The sequence below is a fragment of the Hippoglossus hippoglossus genome, chromosome 13 (genome assembly GCF_009819705.1).
Source record: "Hippoglossus hippoglossus isolate fHipHip1 chromosome 13, fHipHip1.pri, whole genome shotgun sequence".
Lineage (NCBI taxonomy): Eukaryota > Metazoa > Chordata > Actinopteri > Pleuronectiformes > Pleuronectidae > Hippoglossus > Hippoglossus hippoglossus.
In genome coordinates, this window is record NC_047163.1 from 8,541,178 (window position 1) to 8,568,061 (window position 26,884).

At 40.8% G+C, this 26,884-nt stretch overlaps 3 protein-coding genes and 1 long non-coding RNA gene across 7 annotated transcripts in view; 2 read left to right on the plus strand and 2 right to left on the minus strand.

The window, feature by feature from the left end:
- The first annotated feature begins 2,431 nt into the window (after positions 1-2,431).
- On the plus strand, positions 2,432-13,209 carry dixdc1a (DIX domain containing 1a). Of its 2 annotated transcripts, XM_034604621.1 has the most exons (16): positions 2,432-2,572; positions 2,846-3,030; positions 6,750-6,907; positions 7,013-7,158; positions 8,883-8,972; positions 9,250-9,303; positions 9,403-9,453; positions 9,707-9,811; positions 9,935-9,988; positions 10,082-10,174; positions 10,905-10,982; positions 11,512-11,673; positions 11,781-11,847; positions 12,021-12,129; positions 12,295-12,403; positions 12,651-13,209. In XM_034604621.1, the coding sequence occupies exons 2-16, from the start codon at positions 3,008-3,010 to the stop codon at positions 12,732-12,734; spliced, it is 1,383 nt and encodes a 460-aa protein (XP_034460512.1). In that variant the 5' UTR covers positions 2,432-2,572; positions 2,846-3,007; the 3' UTR covers positions 12,735-13,209. The 2 variants fall into 2 exon arrangements, with proteins under 2 accessions (XP_034460512.1, XP_034460513.1); XM_034604622.1 differs by having other exon boundaries at positions 2,436-3,030; positions 10,085-10,174.
- On the minus strand, positions 13,203-15,845 carry pih1d2 (PIH1 domain containing 2). Its single transcript, XM_034604624.1, has 5 exons — positions 15,639-15,845; positions 14,639-14,765; positions 14,295-14,528; positions 13,899-14,173; positions 13,203-13,752 (listed from the first exon to the last, which is right to left on the minus strand). Exons 1-5 carry the CDS (start codon positions 15,819-15,821, stop codon positions 13,618-13,620), a joined length of 954 nt encoding a protein of 317 aa, XP_034460515.1. The 5' UTR covers positions 15,822-15,845; the 3' UTR covers positions 13,203-13,617.
- A 1,542-nt stretch (positions 15,846-17,387) lies between these two features.
- Positions 17,388-26,884, plus strand: part of LOC117773461 — a 38,787-nt gene continuing 29,290 nt past the window's right edge. The window contains exons 1-2 of the long non-coding RNA XR_004615920.1: positions 17,388-17,450; positions 18,807-18,951. This is a non-coding gene — a long non-coding RNA (uncharacterized LOC117773461). The remainder of the gene's footprint in view (positions 17,451-18,806; positions 18,952-26,884) is intronic.
- On the minus strand, positions 17,872-25,352 carry tmprss5 (transmembrane serine protease 5). Of its 3 annotated transcripts, none has more exons than XR_004615919.1 (13): positions 24,877-25,349; positions 23,891-24,029; positions 23,420-23,500; positions 22,487-22,600; positions 21,959-22,094; positions 21,619-21,732; positions 21,469-21,512; positions 21,141-21,303; positions 20,813-20,997; positions 19,314-19,412; positions 19,071-19,220; positions 18,791-18,943; positions 17,872-17,935 (listed from the first exon to the last, which is right to left on the minus strand). XR_004615919.1 is itself a non-coding variant. In XM_034605454.1 (13 exons), exons 1-13 carry the CDS (start codon positions 24,877-24,879, stop codon positions 17,927-17,929), a joined length of 1,377 nt encoding a protein of 458 aa, XP_034461345.1. In that variant the 5' UTR covers positions 24,880-25,352; the 3' UTR covers positions 17,872-17,926. The 3 variants fall into 3 exon arrangements, 2 of the variants coding, with proteins under 2 accessions (XP_034461345.1, XP_034461344.1); XM_034605454.1 differs by having other exon boundaries at positions 19,078-19,220; positions 20,813-20,991; positions 24,877-25,352; XM_034605453.1 differs by having other exon boundaries at positions 19,078-19,220; positions 24,877-25,347.

The window sequence follows — 26,884 nt, forward strand, 5'->3', positions numbered from 1 at the left end:
CTATTAAACTAAAATTCCTTTTCATGTGAACATTTTCTGTGATAAAGAAGGATGTGCATTTGGCAGAGGTGAGCTCTGAGTGCCTGACAATTTTCAGATAATTAAAAATATTTTCAAAGGCAGATATTTGGTGCACAGATATTTTAGACTGCAGCTGCCTACTGACATAGAATGACTTGTAATTATTTCCCACCCTATCCACTGTCATTACCCAAACAATAAACGTAAATCGCCTCAGAGTTCCTTTACAAATTGTATCTGACAACAAAGACTTAATGGGACTCCCAGGGACAAAGGCTTATCAGTGTGTGGCGCTTCGTACGTATCTGTCTGAAGGTCAGGGAAATAAAAAGAGACGAGTGCCTCTTGTTTCATTGCAGGCACAATAATAATTTACAATCAGGACCCACAGTGACCATACCAACAATCTGTTCTATTTCAGCAGCTCATTTGATTTACAAATTGTCCGACTGCGTGCCGTCCCTGTGGCAAAGCGGCTTTCTTCCCGCCTCCCCAGTGGTGGAATGACTTTCCCACCACTCTTTGAACAGCAAAGTCACTCCTTATATATCATCCACACATGAATTAAATATTCTCTCTGTTAAAATAAACATCTTGGTACCCCTATTCCCTCGGTCAAATCCCGGCGTGCCATATCGTCATTGTCTCCCTGCTTTGTACCTGAGGTCGTCCTTGTCTTTTTAATTGTGAAAAAAATATAGCACTGCAAAGAATAGACATTAGAGCGCAAAGAAAAGGTAAAAAACGTTATGAAGAAGTTTCTGAAAAGGTTTTTTAAGAAGTTACTGAACTTGCCAAACTGATATAAACGCTTCTTCCCAGTATTCATGCCCCAAATTATTCTTTGGAAACTACACCTGGACTAAATTGAGTGTTGAGCGTTGGATGGTCCCACTTCAGGTGTATGAGTCTAATCCATGCCCAACAACATACTGCAGGGCGGGGGGGGGGGGGTGCAGGAGCCACTTTTATTCACTTACCTGGACAGAAATGTTTGTTTGGCTGTATATGAAAGAAAAAGCATATATAGACAATTTTTCCTGTTTTACAGACTCCCGCCAAAATATTTTATAACTTCAGGATGTTGAGCATGTGCTAAATATTAAATTTAATTACTTTGCAGACTGAGATTACGTATTCAAGATATAATTAACAAAATATATTATCCTGTGTTGGTATAGATTAAGCTACAATAAGCACTATAATACATAGTGCTGCCTCTACCTGCTACAATGCTTTGAGGTGTAATTTTGTCCAGTTCTATGATATATAGATATATATAGAGTATATTATTTTCAGAGGGGCTGAACTGCAATTACTTTGGAGACCGATTTCACATTCTTGCTGATAACACCAGCAACGGCAGCGTAATGACAGGATGCTCAGTCAGAACACTGTTCAAGAGTCTACTTAACTCGTGTCAAAGAAATCTGCTGCCTGCTGCGCACGTTGTGAAGCTTTTTCACATTATGCTTTTACCTGCTGGCTCCAGTGGTGCTTTTCCAAAATATATTAGGTTTTTTAAGGCTGTAAAAATGAGGCTCACTGCACACAATACATGGTAAATGTAGCACTTTTCCAGTCTTGATGAGCACTCAAAGCACTTTACTGTGCAGGTGTTTTTTGCCATTCACCCATTCTACATGAAAGATGTAAAAAGAGCTGAATTTTAGACCAGTATGTACAAATACAGTCTTAATAATAATGGAAATACATAAAGCCACCGGTTTAGGCAAGATACTTTATGGCATATGATACATGTACACATTTTTTCGATTGAAGATTCAAAAAAGAATTATGCCTCAAATGATGACTTTATGTATTTCAATTACTTATTAAATTGCCTCCTAACTTTATTGCATAGGTTCAATGTAAATGTTGACATTTAATGAAGGGTTTTCCATCAGGTTGAGTTAGCGTGAATAAATCAAATCACTTGAGAGTGATTTGATTTGTGTGATTTGATTTGTGTGTTTAATGTATATATTTACACTTTAACCTTATTTGATTGAAAAGCCCTCAAGTTATTTGATTCATTTCCACTAACTCCACATGATAGAGAACACTTCATTAAATGTGACCCTTTACATTGACCTCATGTAATAACCAGGAGATTTAATATGTAATTGAAACACATGGAGTCAGTGGTTTAGGCGTCTGAATGTTTTGAGTATAAATACCTTCTTTCTGTTGGTTTATTTTTAGATTCTGACTCTAAACCTGTGAATTTAGTATACAAACAAATATCTAATGTTTCTATTTTCCATGCATGTGCTGGTTCTTTGTTTTAGCTGCAGTGAAATACAGTAGAGAGATCAAAGGGAAAGCAAGGAGGGAGGAGGAGGAGGAGAGATCCCTCCTCCTCCTTGTGAAAGGAGAGAGCAGCGAGGGAAGGAGGGAGGAGGAATGAGGGAGAAGGGGGAGGGTAAACACACCCAGGCAGACAGAGCCATGTCTGACATCCTCGCTCAGTGAAAGAAGGACTGATACAAAGCCTGGGCGACCGAGCAGAGGAGAGATAGAGGGAAGGAGGCAGGGAGGGAGGGCAGAGGTAATACATGCACAAAACAAGAAAAGGGCTGAGAGAGATGCACAAGAGCTGCATCAGTTCTCGTGCAGCAGGAACAAAAAACATTGTGTTCGTGAATGGGAGCTGGTGGCGAGAGCAGTGAGGAAGCAGCAGCCAGACTCCAGCCTCTCCTCTGTGCCTGCAGCCTCATGGGGAAGGCGCAGGGCTTCTCTTTGGGATCTGGAGGTTTTTGTGTTTTCAGGGAGATGCTGCAGGAGCGGATTTGAACGTGCTGTTGTTTGTGATTGAACACAGTGTGCGACGTGGAGGCTCCTGTGGCTGCAGCTGCTGCTCTCAGGGCTGCTCCCCTCCCTGCTGCCTCCATGCTCCTGACAGGGAAGCAGGGCAGCAGCATCATCACCATCAGCACCCAGATGCGGCGCCGCTGTATGGGAGGTTAATCCTGCACACACCAGCATGGGAGCCAAACAGATGAAATGGTAAGAGAGGATATTTTTAAATAAATTGTTGTTTGAACACTACAGGCTGCTGTTGTGTGTCTGTGATGAACGAGAGCATCAGTGCAGAGAGATTTGAGGCCTGAAGTCAACACACTACACATTTTATTTATCATCTTCATCAGCATCATGTGTCTGAGTGTTAGTGTTAGAAATAAATATCACCATAACAACCGACTGATCCTCATACTGCAGGTTATTGTTCAGTGTTTACAGTGAGGTAGGTGTGGGTGTGTCCCTCTGTGTGTGTGTGAGCTGAGCTGCCATTGCTTTAGCAACCTCAATCTAACTTTCATCACCGGCTCTTCCATTTCATAATTCAGAGGGTGGGTTATGAATTTTACATTATTTTAGAATAATAAATACAAGATGTGTGGGGTTCTTTTTCCTTATTTTTTTTAGAAAAATAAGGATGAATTTTTGGATTGTGAAGATATTCTCAAAAAAAGCCTGCATGTTTTTCAAGATCTGAGTCACAATGAATGTGTCCTTGAAAATTTACTGCTAAATTTAAGTATTTCTACTGCATATTTATTTTTCATGCTGATCACTGGTGATGGATAAATTTGCCAACAATTCAAAAGTACATAAAAAGTACTACATTTTAAAATCCTACTAAAGTAAAAAAAATACAGAAGTATTATCAGCTAAATGTATTTGAAGTACTTAAAGTAAACATAACTGTAAAAGTATACTCATACTTGACGAATTTATTATTAGTGGTAACATGACTCGATTATTTATACTCATTTACAATTTCTGCTGATTGAGGTGAAGCTGGATTTAACTGTTACATTTGTTGTGCAGTATTTTTAGTTCACTGGTTTTCAAACTGGGGATTAGGCCCCTCCAAAGTAATAACATAAATCTGAAGGGATTTAAGATGGTTCAAGTGGCGTGAAAGAAGGAAAAGTAAAGTTACGCTTCTTAAATTTGTTAACATTATAAGACGTTTTAAAGAAATTCAATTTTGGGTCATTCTACCTCTTTGGGGCACAAACAGTTATTCAAATAAAACCAACTGGGAAGTGCATTGGGGAGATTTTTCTTTGGTGAAGCTGCTAACAACTTGTAAACATCTGAAATGTCCCAACAAGACTCAAACCAAAAAGCTGGTGAAGCACTGATTTAACTTTCAGCAATAAATTGTATCTTAGATAAGCACTTGTTTTGTAATGTAAAGTCTTTATATGAAAATGTACCTATAAACAATACATGTGTATAAATGTAGTGAAGTTAAAAGTACAAAACTTTTCCTCTGAAATTAAATATAAATGTGATGTAGCAAAACACAGAAATACTTTAAGTACCTCAAAATCAGACTTAAGTACAGGGCTGGGGTAAATGTATTTAGTAACTTTCTGCTGCTGCTGATCAGATGATGTTAATCTGATGCACTGAAGCTCATCTCTCGCAAATCCCAGTGTTTAATCTGTGACTTAGCCCATATGTTCCAAATATATATATATAGACCTTTGTGTTCTGTTGGTGCCGCCAATCAACAAAGAGCATCTAAGATAAATGTGTTAGAATTTGAACTGGACCCTGAGACATGACAGAGGGTTTCTGAATGACATGATTAGTGGGAGGCCGCCTCTTTGTGAAGAACACTGAAGGATAATCACAGCAGCGTCTGATAAGACCTTTTTTTTTTAGTGTGACCTGTTGCAAGGACTTTTTCTGAGAAGGATCAAACTACCAGACGTTTCTCTGTGTGGTGATTGCAGCCTGAAAATGTCACATGATTAAACTAAAAAAAAAGTCCAAATTACAGGCCACCAAATTATATATACTTTGCTTTAACCAAGCAGCAGCCTGAAGGCAATTTCCCCTTTCATTAGGTTCACCATGAGTCCAGACTAAAATATCTCAACAGCTTTTCATAAGGGACAATGCATGCGATTTGCAGTTTTATTTACAAAAGGAGAGAGCAGTGAGGGAAACGGCTTCATCTCGTTTTTAAGGGGATTTGCAGACATGAAAAACATAACTAATACTAACAAATACACAAATAGCAGTAATGATGGTACAATAAAGATAAACAAAGCAACACAAAGCAATAGGGTAAATGATAAAAACTTGACCAAAACCACACAAACACACACACAAGGCCTCTCCTGTGATTCCAAACCAGAGGCTCTACATCTCAGTCACAAGTGTCACTAACGTGGAATGAAATAAACGATCGCTACCAAACAAAGTACCATTCTGTCAAAGTACTGATTTGACCTATAAATCAAACAAGAAGATCAATACAATGAAATGCTGAAAGAAGCAGAGTTGAGCTAAACAAGCAGAAACGTGAAAGTAACAGATGTGAGCGAGTTTGGTGAGTTATTCCAGTTCTATGGTGTTTTTAACTGAAAATCACAGATTCCAGTTTCATTAGGAATTAATGTAAAACAAAGAAAGAGTGTTGAGTATTAAACTATAACTAAAAGTTGATTTACCATATAAAGGATAGTTAAAGTAAAAGTATTTGAAAACAATCATAAATGTTTAAAGTTATCAGACATGACGCAATCATGTGTAAGACAAATCTACAAATGTTCCATGTAAAGTACATTTAAAGGATGAAGATGTGCTTCAGTGGTTATATAATACCACTATAATAAACTGATTGTATTGTGAGACTATGATACAATCTATAGCTTATGTGGTAAAAACTAATTCAGAATCAATCCAATGTCGAGATATGAAATATATTAACTTCCATTAGTGGATATGAAATATGTGTTAGAAACAGAAGTTAGATTCACATTTTAATGAATATATATCACAGTTTATTTCATACAGAGTCAGTGTGAACATACAAGTGACAGATTATAGTTTTACTGTCTGTGGGGATATTAGCTTTTGCTGAGTAATGCTGTTGCGATCCCAATCTTGCATCCTGGCACATGTCTGGGAGGAACATGTCCAACCAGGCAAATCCCTCGGGACATTCATGGGTTTCTAAACGCACTTTTTATTCCACAGTTAAATCCACAGTTTGTTTTTTCACTTCTTAGTTTTAGCCTCAGGAGGAGGGCCATGCATTTTGGTGCTTTTCTCTCTCTCTCTCTCTCCCTCTCTTTGCTCGCACGCAGTTTAGATCGGTTTCCACAGATGCCGGCTTGTTTTCCCACGCAGACACAGAGGGAGAAAGACGCGATGGCCTGTTAAAGCACCATGCATAATGCCATAGGTCACAGGTCACAGTAGCTGTATACTATTTCCACAAACAGATCGGAGTGAAGACGACAGTCGGCCTGAACCTCGGGCTACGAGCGATGCTCTCAGAAAACACACAAAACACAGTGTATTCATACAAGCTGCGGGAAATCCAGCCTTTCAGGATCCACACAAACATTATGTTTTGAAATTATGGCTGAAGGGGGGGTGTAAACTATGTGAAGAATTTCCTGTTGGAAAAATGACAGTGTTGCAAATTCCTGCCCTCGCTGACTATTTTGTGAACAGGTTTCGGTTCTGGTCTGTCCTGTGTTTTCGTTCTTTATTATCTGTTAGTCTGTGATGTGCTTTAAAAACAGATACGGTTTAAAATATTAAGCCCTGATAGGATTCATTCAATCATTTTTGGTGCTCTATATGGGAAGTTGTATATCTCCATTTTTATGCAGCTCGGCTTATTCATTGCTGTTCATTTGGCAGGAGATTCAAACACACTCACTCCTGCCTGTGCCCACCATCTGTTTCAGTCTCAGCTCGGCCAGCCCTGCTCACTCCCCCAAAGAGGAGTATGTTATCACCCAGTTCAGTGACATCCTTAAAGAGGAGGCCGTCCACGATCAGGCCGAGGACCATGGGGACTCTCGAGAAGACAAATCTGAGCTGACAGAGAAGAAATCTGTCGCAGGTCGGTTGGATGCACGTCAGCTCTTGTGCAGTGAATCCAAACATCAGATACGAAAAAAAAGCTCCTTCCTCGCCTCATCTCCTTATGTTCCTCTCATCCTCACAGAGGAGGTGTCTCTCTGTGGACTGTGTCCCTCCCTCGGGCACAATGTGCAGGAGGAGGAGAAGTCCTGGGAGGAGCAGCTGGACGCCCACCAGGAGCATCTGGAGAAGGAGATGCAGGAGGCCAGGAGGATGGTGTTCCGCCTCCAGGTAAGTTCCTGGTGACAGAACACTTAAAAAACGAAACCACATCGCTCAACACACAAACACAGAAGGCACAAAGACTACAGGAACATCTGAGGACGGCAGCAGCTTAAATTTAGCATCAGTGAATTTACAGCCTGCGTCCACACTTCAAATCCTCTGCCCACGTCTGCAGGGTTTTGCACAGATTCACAAAGATAAAATAACTATGCAAAAAATAAAAAATATATATAATCAAAGATTTAATTTAAAAAATGACAGTTACTCTGATTAGCAGGGTAGCAGGATTCGTCATTAACGCCTAATTCCCTCTATATTCTATTTCTATCATATATTGTTATGTGTTGGTGGAAATATTTGTAGATGAATGATGATGCTACTTTAAAGACAGTTCAAGAAGACTTCCTGAGTCATGAGTGTTTTGCCACTGCCCCGCCCCTTTAAGAGACAAGTGAAAAGCCTAAAAACGGATAACAGCCGATTAGGGTTGGGTTAGCAACTTCCAAACATTTTGACTCTAAAATGTTATTTTCCAAATCAGGACAAACATGAACTTGGTCTGAAATCCGTCTCTGTGTCAGTGACACTGTCTCATGAGATCTGTCCACAAAGATGTCTCTGTCTCTCTGCTTTCACTGCTGTGCTGCTGACGTCACTTTCCAATGGATAAACAGAAATTTAAAGGGACTTATACACGGAACCGTAAAACTTAAGATCTGAAAGCTTGTGGTTCTTTGCTTGATAATATCTTTCAATTCGTATTACTACTATATAACTATTCTTGGAGGGGAAAGAGAAAAACTCACATGATCCTTTTTTATTGGTAAATAAGCTCGATTTTCATGACCTTCGTGATACGTCTGTACGTGTCCAGAGACACAGGTTTTGAAACAAGTCAATGCACTGTACAATATTTAAGAAAAGATGTGTGAGGTGACCTGTACAAAAATAACTCTGTTTAAACCACATGTCCAAACATTCAACATGTCAACATGTCTTTATCTGTTTCATTCTGAGTTTGTAGCCTGGTTCCAAACCTCTGAATCTCCACATCTCAGATTGTCTCAGTAATTCAAATGAATAAAGTGAAACCAAATGGCTATTGAGATATTTTAATCTGGTGACCTGATAAATTAAATCAAACTCTGGGCAAATGAAATACAATAGAGAGAATAACGCTGCGATCAGATAAATGAGCAAATAAACACCCTCCAGTAAATGTCACTGAAAAATGTCCATTATTAATTAACAGACTTAGAAAGATCTCTTTGATAAGTTTGGTAATTCTGACTGTTTATCAGGGGGATGGTTTGATTTCTGTGTGAGCGTGTGTGTGTGTGTGTGTGTGTGTGTGTGTGTGTGTGTGTGTGTGTGTGTGTGTGTGTGTGTGTGTGTGTGTGTGTGTGTGTGTGTGTGTGTGTGCGCATGCGTGCGTGCGTGCGTGCGTGCATGTGTGTGTAATGGAGGTGAGAGGATGAAGTCTGTGTATACTTCTGTTAGCTTTTCAATTTGATTTCAATCTGATTCAGTCGACTGAATTCGCTGGCTTGATTAGCTGAAATGAAAAACTTGTTGCACAGCCGAGTACAAAAGAACGGCTGTATTTACAAATACAAATACACAAACGTATATCGGGCTCCTCTGCCATGAAAATTTAATTACGACTGCTTGCATGTCTGTACTCTGTGTCTATACACAGTTTATATGTGCTTGTGTGTTTTTGTCCTCAGGCGCTGCTGCTCCACGGCTCCCTCCCTGAGGAGGACCAGGATGGATCCGTGAGCTTCGGAGAGAACCGGGCGAACGCTGAACAGCAGCTGGTACGGTGCCCTCTCTCTGCTAACTCGAGAAAAAACAACACTTGCTCGCCATTCTGTGTGAAGTGTCAGTGTCAGCCCGTCTGTTGTCATGAGCACGGCAGGCGTCACTCCTCCTGAGAGGACTGAAACCTTTGTCTGATTTGCGTTCCTCTCAAGAGGAGCACGGATGAATCTCTCTAATCTGCTGGCGCGCTGTCGTGCAGGCCCGACGTCTCCTCATGCATTCTGACATTTTTCCATCCTCTAATTATGTTCCTCGTACTCTCTCCCTCTGAAGGTTCTAATCCGCAGTCGTCTGGACCAAAGCATGGAGGAGGCCCTTGATCTCAAGGTACAGTAAGTAGATGTGATCAGGTTTATAACAGAAGAGCTGCCCTGTGAGCAAAGAGTCCCTCTCTCTAATGTCTCTGTGCATTTGTGTGGCTTTTAGAGGGAGCTCCTGAGACACAAACAGGAGGTGCGACACGTTCAGGCCATCAAGGTAAAGCTCTCACTCTAATATTGTCCTTTGTGTGCAATCTAAAATAGATTAAAGGATATAACTCTGACTCGTCCACCTTCCTAAATTGATGATTCTGCAGTTTCTATCTTGCACAACATCCCTTTTTGATTTCAGTACAAAGATGATAAAGTTGGGAGATGGGTGTGTTCTGTCCATATTGCAGGTGGATGCAGTGCATCTGTATTCAGGTCTTCACCGGACGTTTCTTTGATCTCCTTCTCTCTCTCATTAGGATGCTCTGCAGCAGCGGCTGGCAGTGCAGGAGGACGCCGTCCTGCAGCTAAAGCAGGAACTGCTGAGATCCAACATGGCCAAAGATCAGCTGGAAGGGGAAAATGTGAGACAAGTGATGATTTCCGTTTGACACAATATAATATATGCCCTGCTTGACCTATGGATGCAGGTTTATGTGACAGAGCGGGAGAGCGCTCGTATATCACACTGATGTATCTGTTTGCAGGTAGAGCTCAAACACAAGCTGAGCGAACAGAACAAATTGCTCAGTGAATACGAGGTATCGTCTTTTATTATTTACACTTCAGTGCATTCCTGAGATGTAGACACGCATACAAAGATTCACGCCGTCCGTCTTTCGTGTCATAATTAGCAGCAGCTCGGGAGGAAGGAGAGAATACTGCAGCAGCAGCAACAAAAACTGGAGGACGCTCAACATAAAGCACATGAAGTCAGCCTCGCACGGGTATGGAGCACGACACGTTTCAAGTATTTACTATTCATAGAGCGCTTCTCAAAACTTAAGTCAGCAAATTGAAATCAGGGAATTGCAAAATCAAACGTGAAATTGAATTAGCTAACAAAATGTATTATCCATTAACTGGATCAGGATAAAACAAGAAAAGATTAAAGACAATTTAACAATAATTAAGTTCGTTCTTTAATAAAACTACGATTCATTAAGAGATTTATCTTTTTATAATGTGACCACTCACTTGTGAAAACCCACCTTTAGTAGCCCTGTTTTATTTTAGGATCCCCATATCACTGCAACAGCTGCTTTCAGTTTTGTAGCAGGTGAGCGTGCAGAGCATGTTGTGTGGTAAAAGGTTGCAGTAAGCTCGTTTTGCATACCTACTTGACAATAACACTTGTGTTTGTGTTAAAAAATATGAAGATATTTCCTAACTTAGCTGTTCACTGTAGTTTTTATAAATACAGATTGTAGTAGGTTTGTCTGGGACTACTTTCAGCTGTGGATTAATACACATTTGGAGCCCTAGGGAGTATTTTTGGCAGCAGTAGGGCCTGTGTGCGTTAAAGTCAAAATAAACTACAGTACATGTATTAATCATAATGAAGAGAAACACTGTAAAACAGAAAACAGGGTTTAAAACCCACCACCTCTATTTTTTATGAATCTTCTCCACATTATTTATTTAACATTTATTTATGCCGTGTCATCTGTTTTACAGTCATACAGGAGTGAAAGTGGTGGTTACAGTAACTCAGTGGCTTCAACATCTCCTCCATCATTCCAACACATTAAACCGGTTTGTATCCTTCTTTATTTCAACCCTTTTTATCATAAAATGTTCAGTTTAATATTTTAATTTGATCTTATTGTATAGCAGATAAGCTGAATTAATTAAAAGTTAGCTTTGATAAAAATAAAGGTGGAGCATAGTGAGCACAGATTATAAGATTCTAAGAATAGAGAAGATGTATGTTGTGAAAATGTTGACTTGAAATTATGAAATTCTATATTGTAATAATGCTGCACGAGGTCAAAATAACAATATGCTAAGTTAGATTTATTATAAGTCAGATTTGTCTTTTTTGCCATACAAAGTCAAAATGATGAAATACTAAATTAATACTGAAATAAGTCAATTTAACTACGTATTAAACTTGAATGAATGAGTCTAAAATCAGATTTATTATCTCATGAGTTTAACGATGAGTTTTAATTGAATTTATTTGTATACATCTCTTTGTGTATTGACATTGATATCTTCCTTTGTATCGAAAGAAAACTACATTTATAGAAAGTGTATGACTATCAGGAGTCTGTGTCCGCAGGGAGAAGAGCTGCAGCTGGTCAGGGAGGCACTCCGGAGTTTGAGGGACAGTTTTTCCGGCCACGATCCCCAACATCACACCCTGGACACTCTGGAGCAGGGCATGTCCAGCCTCATGGAACGATTACACACTTTTGACACGCAGCGCAGACAGGACCGAGGGGTAAACACAGACACACACACACACAGCAACACATGTCACCTGATGGATGGTGAGTCAACAACGATGAAATCTGTCAGTGTGACGTGATTTACTGGTTCTTCTTCTAGGAGGAATTCAAATCACCAGGACGCAGAGCCAACCCGACAGACCGAGAGTCCTGGCCGATGACCTCGAGTGAGACAAACAAATTCCTCGTGTTTGTTTAGGATTTGTCATCGTCCCAACATCTCCACAACAACTGCTAAATCTGTGTACAGAGAAGGGCCTCTTTGGCAGTGGGGCTGGAGCCATTTTCAGGATCTGATTGTGAAAAACAATATTTTGGTGTGTTTTGTAATTATTTCCAGAGATGGCGCACTCACACAGCAGCCCGGGGTTGGATTCCACCGTTTCAACTAAAGTGCTCTACTTCACCGATCGCTCGCTCACTCCGTTTCTGATCAACATCCCAAAAAGGTGAAATAGACACTTTATGTCGGGTTTATTTGACAGTGTTATTGTTTGATCCCTCACTAGAAATGCTTCAGTGGCTGTGCTGGTTAAATGCTTATCCTTAGAACGGCCTAATGCCTCTGTGGGTGGTTGTGTGTACAGACCATGACTGACAGCTTGTTTTCACAGGCTGGGCGAGGTGACACTGCGAGATTTCAAGGCCGCTGTGGACAGACAGGGCAGTTTCAGATACCACTTCAAGGCCCTTGACCCGGAGTTTGGCACAGTGAAAGAGGAGGTAGGTGTAGGAGCACTTCATTTCACATTAGCTTCTACACGCGAATCTAAAATATCAGGTTAAGACTAAGAAATGCTAATAATAGCCGTGTCTGTTCTGTACTTCAAAACACGGCGAGGTGACTTATTTTCATCCCAGAGAATTTGGTAACACTGAGCAGCTATTTTCAGTTCCCCATGTGGACCTTTGTGCCGTTCAGTGGATGAGTCTCTCTTGGATGTGTAAATGCTTGATGTCGGCTCTTCAGGTTTTCCAGGACGGAGCGGTCGTGCCTGGCTGGGAGGGGAAGATCGTGGCGTGGGTGGAGGAGGACCACGGGGAGCGGAGGTAGAGCCCAAAAACAAGAGAGCACCACAGCAAACCTCAGTTGTTCCCACTGGACCAGAAAAATAAATACTCGTGATGCCATAAGAAACAATAACACAATTAACTGGGACCAAAAGATCAAATACAATTTCAGTGTAAAACGATGTTTTAAAAATGAATGTTTCATATGAAGAATTTGACTTGAATTTCACATTTGGATACTTTTGTTTATTTTATTTTTTAAAGAATGCGTATCAGACACTGTTTTGCAGCTCATACATTAATACGGGGAACTAAAAGTTAACGGTCAGTAAACTTGAATCTCTGAATTATTAAAAAAAAAAGGGTGATTTACAATAAATAACATGGGATGAGCTAAAAAAAAAGAAGCTGTTATCAGTGCTGACTGACATTTTTCACACGTTCCAGATTGCCAAATAGTGATGTTGTTATTCCCCATCCATTGTGATGTTTTAATAAAGGCAAATTACTGCATGGATCATTTTGTTGTCAGTTATTCCCCCGGCGTGACGCACTGACACCGTACACCAGCTCCTAACCACTACACACCACGACTTGTACACCCACACATTAATAAACAAAACCCACAGACTGTCATTCAAGTCAATTAATGCGTTTCGGGTTGAGAATTAAATTTGCTGCTGCAGATCAACCCACACAGTGAAATACAGTATTTGTTACAGAAAAACATTAAAGATTTTTATGGAAGAACCCGTTTACAGAGCAGCTGTTGTTTTCGCTTTGCAAAGAAGGAATTTCGTTTCTTTTGTCAAATCATTTTGTATTTATTGTCAGTGTCAGAATTTACTCCTAAAGCTTCACAGTTTCCTCAGCCGATTCCAAGCAGGAATCCTCTTCTACGCTTCTTTCTCAATCAAAACAAATGGTCACAGAACATCCACCTTCACTGCAAGCTGTCGTTTCTTCTTGTTAAAGACGGCAGACGCAGTGTCTTCATTCACAGCTACTGGAAAGTCCAGAAGCAAATAGCAAACATCCTCCACTTCCAATAACACGTCTTCCTGCAGAAGAAAATACATTCAGCACTTCACAACAGCAGGAACAGGCCAGTTATGTTTTTTTAATGACATCCAACTACGCTCTGACCCACACTAGATTCTAAAGGGGTTCATTATAACTTTGTACAGGGGAGTGTGTAACCGCTAACCTTGGAAATTCTCAGCTGGCAGTCTGACATGGAGTGAACCTTTGGCAGCTCTACTGTCAGCTCCACGCTGCGAGGAACTCCCGCTTTATCAGTTTTCACCTCAAGTCGGTGCCTTGGCTTCTGAGGCTGCACAAATGTGCTGGAGATGACCTGGATGAGATCCTTCTTTTTGTTCTCCGCGGGTCTGCAGATAATTTGGGCAGCCGGCTCGTCATCTTGTTGCTCCGAGCGCAGAGAGGCGATCTGCTGCAGGAGGGAAGCTGGGGTTTGACTGGCTGTAAAAAACAAGAGTGCTCAGGATTATTATAAACAGTGCTGCAGGGTAAAAGATGATTCCCCTGCAGCAGTAAAGAGGCAGTTACAACATAAATGAGGGTGTGAAAGTTATTGCTCTACCTGTGTCGGGTTGGCTGGAGGTGTTGGTGAGCCACTGCTGAAATCCAAGGCGGCGGTTCAGGTCATCTGGACTACTTTGTGGGCTACATGTGATGACAGTGTACTGCTGAGATAACCTCAACCCATGCTGCTGCTGGGCAAAAGTCAGGGCCAGCGTATACAAATCTGATTTGTCCTTCTTATCTGTTTCCAGCACTGCAGGGTTTAAGGCCACATCCAACACAGTGTACAAGCCTGAGGAGGAAAAACATCCAATTCATCAGCAACAGTAGTTTTCTTATTTATATCATGAAACACATGATCCAATTCTTTAGCTTGTGCTGCAGCACAGCTGCGTCGTTCACCTGGACTTTCACTTGTGCCTGTTTCCAGTTTTCCTGAACATAAAGGTAATGGCTTGCTGGGATCCTGAGGCGCCGGCACACGTTTCCAGCTGCATATGTTGAGATACAATAACCCCTTGTTCGGCTCCTGTGGAGGACAAAGATTTGCTGTCTGTAAGAAACCTGATCTCTAACCTATAACAGGATACAGGTATGACAGCCTCACTGTGTGTGGTGAAAGTCAAATGTTTTGTATTTAAAGGGTAGGCAGTTGAGCTGGAAGGAATAATTAAGTGGACAGATGGAAAATTAAATGGAAACAACTTTAATAATCTAAAATTTCACTCAAATGTTAAAGTAAAAAAAGGGTAAACAAATAACAGGGTCTAGTCTCTGGTTTTCTTTGCCTCGAAGAGTGAATACAGGCGTTGAGAGTGTGTGATGATTCACCCTTTTCCCTTTTCACTGACCAAAAAATAGATTAAATCAACCGTAGATTAATAAGAGTCTTTAGATGCAGACTTAGTAAATAGAAACAAAGATACTCGATTGACCTTTGTCACTTTGGACACCTTCACTTAATTACACAATTAAAACACATTCTGGTGCCTATAGCAATAGTCACATTTTCAGGGATCAACCCTGGGACATGATGTGTTTAGGGTCTTTGATGACACACTCAGTGAGGGGGGGTCAGCCCATGACTTGTGTCCAAGTGGCCTGCATATCCACTGATCTCCCCTCTGGATCCATAATATCAATAATAATTGACTTTGTGCCTCATCTTACTTGGCGTTTAAAATGTACAAAAATAAATAAAACCGGAACTTCCTCACGAGGCCACAGAACCTGGTGGGTCCCGGTTTGAGTTTAACACCTGTTCACACCGGGCCCTGATTAACGGGACACACCTGAGCTCCCCCCGCTCTGACGTCACGTGTCCGTCGTGAGGAACAAATGTTTCATACGAACTTTTTAAAACATCTTTCAAGTAAATCTAACAAGTTTCCAGTCAACTCACCAGTATGTCAGCGCACAGACACGAGTCGAGCTCCGGCGGGGAACTGAACCCGGCTCCCTCCTCCAGCTGAGTGTGGATGAGCTTGCGATAAGCTGCGGGGTCACTGGTGGAAAGCTCGTCCAACATGGACCACAGCTGGGTGACGTGCTGCAGGACATCCTCTTTGCAACCGGCCGAGGACATTTTTACAGTAAGGGACAAACTCAAATCGTGGCAGCGGTTGCTCCTAGAGACACTTCCGGTGTCAACAGAAACTGCCACTGATATGTGAAGACCGCTGCCTTTGATGCCACACTGCTTCAGCAGCTGCCTTTGTTGTCAGCTGCCTTTGTTGTAACACAAAAAGAGAGACTCACAAAATTTGACTTTCCAATTGCTTATAAACCATTTACAGTTGTATTTACTATCATAAGTTAACTTTGGCCAAAGTGTTTTTCTTATGACGGGATCTCATTGGCATTCTTCAGGGACTCTTATTTAAATACACTAACATCCATAAAAACATTTAAGATATACTTATTGTTACTCCTTCAACTTCAAAATATTTTTTATGAGTTATGAACTTCTATGGTGTAAAAGCATCAGTACATATACTAGACAAATGACAAACGAAGCTGTACACAACAAACAGCTACTGACCTACTACTTTTTTAATTTTCTCTAAAGTATTTATATGAATTCAGTTAACCCCATGGACAGCAATATTGATACTGGCTGGCTTATCCTGTTAAAATAAAGTGAAATGTACTGATACTGAAGCAAACTGTTATTTAGTATACTTTCCTGGCTAACCAGTAATTTCAAGTACATCTCCATCAAGGTTACCGAGTACAACCTGAAAAATAGAAAGAATGTTGCTTTTGATGACAGACATTCAAAATGTGTAAATAATCGCCTTTTATTTTTTTATGTTTGAGTAATTTGTGAAAATGCAGATCATAATAACTAACTTAAAGCATTGAAGTAAAGCATTGTCTATTGTAACGACATATTGTGTCAGTGATGATAAATGTTAATAACGGAACCTTAAAAAGGGCAACAGAGCTGCAATAACAGACACAAACAGCAGGTTTTACATGTGTAAAAGATAGCAAAGGTATTGTAGTATGGACTGGGTTAAAGTGACTTTAATATTAAAAAATCTTTGAAGTTCACAATGCACGAACATTAATTGGCTAATGATACATTAATAACAGCTTCTCACCATCATCATTTCAGACAGAGGAGTAAAGTCAAAGCAAATTTAAGTTTTTTTATATAACTCATTGAAAAGAAAGCAGGGTCCCAGTTATAGTCATTAAGCATCATGTTCCACTGACATCCCTGCCAAGTCCTACCACATTGGTGTGTTACCAGATTGTTGTACGTCGTTTTAACAACAGCTCAACTCCTGGATAAAGGTCATTACACAGAAAGACACACCATTCCCATTGGCATCAGACACTGGTTACATCACCTTGGCAGCCTTGACATGATTTGCCCTGAGACTGTTCTGTGGATCTGAAAAGTACAACTGACTCAGTATTTGTTATATAAAACATTATAGGCTAACACACCTTGAAATTGTCTCTATACGCGAGACCACCCGTGCCCCGGATCAATAACAAGTAAGTAAATGTTCACAAACGAGTTCAAATCTCCCTGAATAAGTCACAAACAGCGGCAGATGCATCCAACCAGCTGTGGCATCTGACAGCTGCCTCAAATCGCGGCAACTGCCTTTCCAACTCAGTGGCAGTATCTGTTGCCACCGGAAGTGCCTCTACGAGCTGCCGCTGCCACGATTTGAGTTGGCTGTCTCCATTTTTAAAGGTAGATGTTAAATCTCCAAACACTGTGGAGGTAGCACACGCTAACGCTAATTAGCCGCTAGCTAGCGCCCAGATATGAAAACAAACAGATAAATAAACATAAGTGGCTGGAAGTTAAATATTATAGAGCATTAGCAAACATGTAACAAGCTACAACTAGCTACCACTTGGCTAATGTTGTGTGTTGCTATGGAGACGAGATGGTGTATACAGGAAGTGTTCTGGGGATGTCACCTAGCGGTCAAAGGGAGAACTGCAGCTCAAAACATATCAAAGACACGACACAGTTGAGTAATAGGCTTAATTTATATATAGTACATGAAAAATACAACGTAAAAATGCATGTTGATGTGTCCACTCTGTCTCTGCGTGTACATCATGTCACAGACACTTAAAGTATAAATGTGAACTGTAATTTTTTTCCCAGTGTGTCAAACAGTAATATCAGCAGCAGCCTTTGTGCACCAGGAGCTCTCCTCAGTAATCCTGCGAAGACAAACAGTCATTATTAGCAGTCAGTGTTAAAATAAACAGTAATTATATTCCATTGTGAAGTTTCAAACATTCAATCTCAACTGCTGAGGATAGAAACATCAGGATGACGGCTGTGTGTGAAATTACAGAGCTCTCTGCTGTTTCTGCAGTGGTGTAATGTCTTCTTTTATTTGTGTAAAAATGAGGATTTGAAAATACTCCATAAGATCAACCCTGTATTCCAAAAGGGCTTTAAAGCACTGAAACGAAAACAGTATCAGCAAAATGTAGCATCAAAATTAAATTAGATTGGTTATTGGATTATCTCTATTGCTGAGGCATCACATACTGTGTAAGCAGCATTTCAATGTCAGTGTCAAGCTTCCTTACACACTTGAGTCCTCTAGTGTGCAGCCTCATAGATTTACATTGTTTTGATACTTGATCAATCATAATTTCCCTTTTTTTTCATGAAAATATGCCAAACTTTTGATGATTTCCTGCTTTTGTTTCTCTTATATAGTAAATTGTAGTGTTGGTGTGACAAAACTAATATTTTCAAGACATCACCTTAGTGTTCTGGGAATAAGTAAACATGAAAATAACTAAGGAATAATCAATAAAAATGTATCGATAACAGAAATAGTTGTAAGTGGCCTCGTTAAATTTGAGAATGCATCATATTTTATGGTTCGTTTTATGTTTTGTATGCATTTGATGTACATTGTATAACTGTAATGTAAGATATAATTCCCTGTAATGTTGTGGACTAAAAGTATCAAGTAGCCTCAAATTCCACTCAGATACACTAACAGTACTATTCAAATATTTGATTTCGACAACAGAAATTCTTAAAATTCTCTTTACCTCAATCATGTTGTAGATCCATCCCAAGAATTCTGCCACTTTGGTGTAAACTCCTGGATGGTTGGGCTCAGCACATCCTGTCCCCCAGCTGACGACCCCTACCAGCCTCCACACATTTTCATGCTGGCAAACCAGGGGGCCCCCGCTGTCCCCCTAGTGAGGTAAACACACACTGTTCATTATAGACGGACCTAGTTTTCAGCATGTCGACCATTCCATTGTCAGCCAATCAGAAAAGAGGATGAATCTTCATTTCTGCAGGGTCGTGTTCAAAACATACATCTGACCTGACATGCATCCACTTTTCCCTCTGTGTATCCGGCACAAAGCATCCGTGACGTGATCTCTCCATTGTACATGCAGGAGCTGTTACACTTCTTTGTGCTAATTACGGGAACTGGCGCCTCTTTTAGGGTGTCGGGTGAGTGAACTGAGAGGGAAAAGACATATTTAAGGCTCCTCTGTCAATACAGTTAGACGAGCAGTTGTAAATTTGACTTGGAGCGCTGCAGCAGCATCTCACCTCCGTCAGGCTGTGTGTATCCCCATCCGGATATCCAGCACTGCGTACCTCCTGGAAGATCATAGTCGTACTGAGGCAAGCAGACCGGCCTGATTGTATCTTGTTAAAAGAGGGAAATTAATATGTTCAGCCTTTTTTTTTATAGAAATTCCTCCAACAGAATAACTTGTTATTTTAGTCACGTTCTTTCTCCAAGGCCGTTGTTTCAGGCTGTTTCAGAGATACACACATGCTGCTTGTTTCTCCTGCTGTGTATTCGTCTTGCGTTGGGCTCCCACAAGTTTACCTTGTTCTCTGAATACAGTCAGGTTCACAAGTCAGTTTTAAGTAGGGCCCTTAAGTCCCCCTTCACTCAGAAATGTGTTTGCTTATGGCTGCGTCCCCTGGAAGTTTGAGCTTCACTGTGCAGGGTGATGTATGTGCAGAGTTTGACACTAGAACACTGTTTTTCACATTCATCCGCTGAGAGGGGAATTTTTCTCAGAGCTCACCGGAAATCTCAGTTTAAGACGTGTACAAACAAGAATGATTCATGACGTGGAAGCTGATCGCGGTCCAGTGTGATAGACTGGATAGACACAACTTTCAGTTGTGTGATGTGGAAACAGGAAACCTTCACTGTGCATACACTCAGAGACTGTAAACAGGAGACATCACCTAGCAGTTCAATTTTGGAAATTAAAATTATTTGAGCACATTTAAAGATACTGGATTTCACTATGAGGGAGAAATAGATGTGATTTTAAGATAATGTTTTTTACGAGATAATTTGATATGGAAATATCTTATTAGACCAAAATTATTACTCGAGCAGGATAGTTACTTAAACATGTCTGCAGGGAATTTTTTAACTTTGTTGAGATTGAATGCCTACATTTGAATTAATATAAAGATTTAGTTCTATTAGATGGTGTAGAGAGGGATTTGTGATGTGAAATCCTTTATCCTTTTGATTCATAATTAATATAATCGTGTCATTAATGTCACAGAGGATAATAAACCCTACACCTGCGGCAATGATTAGGAATTACCTCCGCCAAGGAGATTATGTTTTCACCTGTGCTTGTCTGTCAGTTTTCCGGATTACACAAAAACTACTGGACGCCTGATTACCACAAAACTTGGTGGAAGGATATGGGTTAGGAAATAAACCATTAAAATCTCGGTGCAGATCCAACTTATTTCACAGGGAATAATGAATGGTTCTTGATGGTCACACGGATATTTATAAGTGTGTGCAATTTGGTGCAGCTTGATTGAATTTGAGGGAACTTGATGGAGTTATATACAGCATGCGCTTTTACTAAGTTTATTATACAGAAAACAGTCATTTTAACAGAATTAAAAAAGTTATTGGTGAAATGTTTAAGCATATGACAGTAAAATTGTAAACAGAGACCATAGTATTGAGATTGTTTCTAGTACTCGTCTGTTTTGCAGTGCTGTGATCTCAAGTCATTTGTTGTGTGCAAATCTTGTGAGGAGGTTCTCGCACTGACCTGAGAAATTCAGCGGCGTCCGCAGTTTCATCAGGGCTATGTCACTGTCGTGGCTCCTGTGGTTGTAGTTCTTGTTGTAGATGATCTTCTCCACGGCGTACCCTGTGTGCTGAGCCATTTTAGCCGAGCTGCGCGTGACAATGCCGGCATAGACCACCCAGCTGGAGACCTGAGGCAGCCTGTAGCTGCCATTTGACAACAGAGAAGCGGAGGCAGATACTGATAAGAGAGAACTGTCACGTGTCCAGTGGGATGTTAATGACGGATTGTTCCCGCTCACAGATGCTGCACCTCTGACCTTTAGTGCTCATAAAGCCTGAAGTCTTACTTGTGCACACAATGGGCAGCTGTGACTACCCATTGACTGGTGATGATGGAGCCTCCGCAGGTGTGACGGTTGCTGTTGTAGAGGCTGACCTGCCACGGCCACCTGCCCAGCGTTGCCTCGACTCCCCCAATTATCCTGGGCAACTTTGCTCGTGTCCCGCACTCTGAACGGAGATCCATTTATCAAAAAGCAAAAGTGAGATTGGTCAGAAAGTGCAGCAGCAAGTGGCATCAATCACTTTCTCTGCCACTGATATAAGACTTGTAAGAACTAGAGGGCTTTGTGTTATCTGCAAAGTCAAACAAAAAGTTAAGTTTAATTCGCTCACCAAAACATTGCAAAGCGATAACCTTCCCTGTGACACAGCTCCCCCTAAATGAAAATAAATTGGGTAACTAATGAAGCATAATTAATGTGTTAGTAGCCACAGTTTTCTCTGCATCATTATGAGGAGATGTCCTCAGACAAATTGCTTTACCTGAATTGCCACATATTCTCCAGGCTGCTCTTGTGCTCCGAGGTAATTTGTATAAAGCCATCCGTGTAGTTTGGCCCGATATCTGTTAGATTCACTCCTTTATGCTTGGTCAGTCTGGTAACAGAACAGAAAGGCAAAATGGGTGGAACTGAATATTAAGATAATTCAGACTCACAAGATGTGAAGCAAGATTGCAAATGAGGAATTAGCAGATCATAAATAAGCTGAGCCTTCAGCCTTGACAAAGCAGGCTAATATTAAACTAAAAGATAGCGGGTGAGTGGGAGCTCAGGTCTCAGTCGGTGCTGAGGTGGTGTGTGATTCTGTCAGGAGCGCAAACCTCAGATAACCCAGCTGTCTGCAGACCAGCGTTCCCAGCGAAGAGTTCCACCTCTCGTAACACACGGGCAGCCAGGTGGGCAGCTTCCCCAGCTGGATCTCCAGGAGGGAGTTCTCCGGGCTGATTCTGTAAAACACTGAACCTGATTGATTGAAAATCCCTCCAGAGACAAGCTCTCAGTCAACAGTAATGAACGAGCCGCTTCTATGAGTGGGAAATGGTTGAGAGAAAAACATGACCATCTATGCTAATGTAGTCAACACAAGCACATCATTATGTGTGATGTTTTAGTGTCAGTCAATGGGCATCTCTCAAGAGTGAACAAAAGGCAACAAGAAGCAGCTAATGAATGTTAATTTTGTTACTGTTCAACTAAAAATCACTTCGGAGGTGAACCGTGATGCAGATGGATGACTCGCATAACAATAAGCTCAGCAACCACACAACCCTGCGCTGTTTGCTTATTCATAAAACAATAAACTAAATACCTGACACCAACAAACACCAAACAGAGGGAGGAACACAGACCTTTCCTGGGGTCGGAGATGGAAATGTCCTCTGTCATGTTGCAGAATGGCGTCTCCTTTGTGTCCCCGAGTCCCACTGCACTTTGGGAGGAGGAAGGCCTCAGCAGGAGTTTGACTTTTTGTAGAAAAGATATAGTAAGTCAGTTGTTTAATGTACAGCAGAAACCTTTTCATTGTTTCTGAAGTTTAGTAGCTTATATGCAGGAAAAGTTGAATCAAGGGCAACATATCTCGTTTGACAATCTCCGGACATTTTGATCAGTATTGGTACAAGAAGTCAAGTTACTTTACTCTGATATGTAAAACAAAGGATTGCTCCTGAATGATTCAAAGGACATGGTTCATAAACAGGTTTGCTATGGTAAAAACAGGAATAATTCATAGTTTTAACATATACAAATTCTATCAGATCAGTATATCAGCCAATATTGCAGGTTTTGACAAATAAGACATTTTAGTACAGAAATGCCAACAGTATGATTGGAATCATTTAAATTTAGGCTGCCATGAGGTTAAAAATCCAAATTTGGCCAAATATTGAGCTAATTAGTCAAAAGATATTTCTTAAAAGGATCAATTAACTCAACATTTGATGGTTCTAATGTCTCAAATAGTGCTTTTCATTGTCTTACATTAAGATATTATGAATTTCTGGACTGTTTTCAGTTTTTTACTATGTTCCATAGACCAAAGGAATGATTGATCAGCCGAGGGAATAATTGGCAGATAATTCAGTGATGAAAATAATTAGCTGTGGCTCTCCATCAAATTTATAAAACTTTCAAATCATCATCGAAGGAATCCAGTATCAGTCAAGCTCTTCTTTGAAGTGGAGCTTGAGTCGCTGTGATTGGGACGTTTTACACATTAATGCCCGGTTACTGGTTACTGAAAAGCTCGTTTCAACGATTCTCGCTCAGAGAGAGTGACTCACCTAGAAACCAGACACCTACAGCTAAACCTCCCAGGATCCCAACTGCACACAGCGCTGCCAGCAGCCTCACCAGCCTGTGAGCTGAAGCGACAGTTAAGACCCCAGTTAACCACCTTTGATCCCAGATATGAGCTGAGAGGAATGATTAAATGTCAGCTGTTAAAACATAATGCACCGAGAGATGGAAATTAATAAACCATGTTCTGTACATGCACAACACTTAAGGGCTGAAATGTAAATCTACACAGTGATTTAAATTATATTTATAAGAAAATGCTTCTCTACCAGACTTCCTCTAACTACACTGCGGATTCAGTCTGTTTTATTTATTCAGGCTTATTCTTCACATTTAGGTGCTTTGACAGCTCTGATGTGTGTGTTATTTATTTATTTGTATTGCTCTAATGAAGCAGTATTGCTGCTGCAGTCGGAGGTTTGATGCACGTTAAGTTGTGCACCGCCGGCTCTTACCGTGAGTCGTAGAATGAATCCCTTTTAACCAGCCCTGCACTCTTTTGGTCCCTGCGACTCCTGCGGTTTTCTCCGAGTGAAAAGGATGACTGACAGCCGCCGGGTTCTCGATCACTGATAATGTGTCTCCATCAAGACTCTATAAGAATGACAGCAGGCACGTCATACCTCATTTACAGCTTGTCCCCAGTTTGATAAAGTTTCGGGAAGTTTTCTTCTTGCAACAAATACGACCTAGAGACCATCTGCTCCTCAACAACTTTGCACCTGTCAGGCTCTGTCAGGTTTAATTAGGAGCGCCGTAATCCTGGATATGAGCTGCCACTGACCAGTCCAGATGGATGGAGCTATAGCTGTGTACAGGTGTGTGTGTGTGTGTGTGAAGCTGAAGCATTGACATTCATGCTTGTCTTAAAATCTGGTTAAAACACATGTCCTGTTGTCTTCAGAAAGGTTGTATCGTTAGAGTGTGTGTGTATTTTTTGTTGGACTCACTCTCCCTGGAGCATCTGCTTCCATAAACATACTGAAAGTATTACAGTAATTATAATGAAGTGCTCCATACTACAGATGTGACAGCGGACTTTGCATTATAGAATTACAGCCAAAAATCTAAATAAACACCAAAGCATCTGCTCTCTTTCTTTTGCCGCAGCACTTGAGTGTAGTGAGACATGTAATTTTGGCTTCTGGAATTAGTGTGTGTTGTATGTGGCGCAGGAGCAGTTTAGAGATTCGCTGCAGGTGCACGGCACAGGTCATAAGATTCACATGAATGGTAAAAAATACTTAAACATAAGGAAGGTTGACGGATACAAGTGTGATGCAGGTCTGAAGTGAGTACTACATGTGTAAACAGCAGCTGTTGGCACAAATTGGGAGTGTGCAAGTGACGCTAACAACGTGAGAAAGGTGGTGTTGTCAGTACGGCTTCCATTAGACAGATGGAGCAAGGTGAAGTGAATATATTTTGTCCCTTTTCTTACCATTTTTTCCCCGCATACAGTCCTGAGGAAAAGGCAGCGGTGTCCGTGCTCATCTGTAGGCCTGCGCCGGAGGTAGAGAGGTCTGTCCCGCTCGCAGTGGACGCACCATTTGCCATTTAACAGAATGCAACTCTGGATTTTCCCTTCACAAAGAGACAATGAGGTCAGCAGTGGTGCAGAGAATGAGGCTGTTGTTTGTCCAGGGGGGTTATGGGGCCTGTGGAAGCTGAACCGGGTCTTTGTAGGGGGGGAGAATCTCCAGAGATACCTCCAAGCTGACTATTGATAGGACACCAGGCGGGTTGCTAGGTAACACTCTTTACCTCTGCCAAAAGATTGTCCATTTTCACCCGAGACGTGTTATTACCTGCGACAGTTTGTAGCTTCTGAGAAAAGGTCATTATTGCGGATTGTTGAAAAGTCTCACATCACGTCAATCCCCATCATCTGGAATCCAAAGCCGTTGTCTCTCAACACTCAAGACCTAAATGAAGTCTGTTCTGTCCGCCGGCTCACAGATGACTTTCTCCTCTCTTCACTCTTCTAACCGGCTCACAGTCTCACTGTTATTTGACAATATTGTTTCTCTGTCTCTTCTTTTTTTCCCAACTCAGTTAGAGCAGGTGGCTTCGAAATGAAATCATCTAAAAATAGTAAAAAATAATTAACAACTGAGCTGAGGATGACGTGCGATTTGAGCACGGTGAGAAAGGAGCTCAGTAAAAGATCAAAACCCCGTCTTCACTTGATTTCCTGAAAGAGAGATTAATTTTTTTTAATTTCGAAAAGATATTGCTAATTAGATCCTAGTAGCAACAGGAACATTTGATACAAAGGTCGTTGATGACTTTCCCACATGCAAGCTGTCGGAGTAGCGAGAGTCCAGGTGAAGGGAACAACTGCCAGCAAGAAAATTCCTCCCTCGTCTCACTCTCGGGGCTGAATCGGAGAAATGGCCCAGATCTATTTGGCTCATCTAACAGGTGCCACGGAATTATTTGGAAATCAAACACAGAGTAATGAGCATTGCAGCACTGGTGTAAATCGTGTGTGATGGATCAACACCTGAGATTCATATCACCAGGGTTGTGAGGTTAATAATGTTTGATAATTTACTGCAGCAGAGGTAAACAGAGGAGCACGGAGGACAGAGCCGCTGTCAGTTCACAGGGTTTTTAATGGCTCCCTCTTCTGGTGAAATTCTTCTCCGACAGCCGATTAAACGGTGATTTACAGAGCTGCCATTAACTGGACTCACTGTGTTAGGCTTCATTTGAGGAAGATGAATAAAGTAATTTTAATTCAACAATATTTCCCTTTACCCGATCAGTGTTTTATCTTACATGCATCTTTTTTTTTTATAGTCCCGAATTATCAAATTGACAACTTGACTTTGTATCTTAAGTCGGTTTTACCAGGATTTTATGCTGTTTTCTTTTGTGCTTCATGATTTAACAGGCCAACCAACAAAAAGACAAACATTTCATTTGGATCCTCACTTCTGAATGAAAATGCATAAAATCCACTTAAGCATTTTACACTCAGCTGCTATTTATTACTGTAGTTTAGCCAAAACTAATGTAGTTTAATACAACAACCCTGCAGTAAATCCTACCTTTTTATGAAGGTATTAATGTTCAGTCTTTGTTACAGAGAAGTGTTGGATTCAGGTATTTTCAGAGCTGTGTGCCATTGTGCTGTGCAAGTGTGTTGTCATATTTGTGCTGAAATGATTAGTTGAAAATTAAGTTGATCAATCACAGTTTTGAAAGATGTAATTTATCTAATAAACTTTCTAAATGTCTGTCGCCAGCTTCTCAAATGAGATGATATGCACATGTTCTTTCACTGTTACTTAAAAGCCTTAATATACTAATATATCTACAGTAGAAACCGTCATTCAGACAAAACAAGCAATTTGAAATTGTCGTCTAGGGCTTTTGAGAAATTATTACTGTAGATTAAACATTTTTATATATTTCCTCATTATTTTATATGGTCATGATGT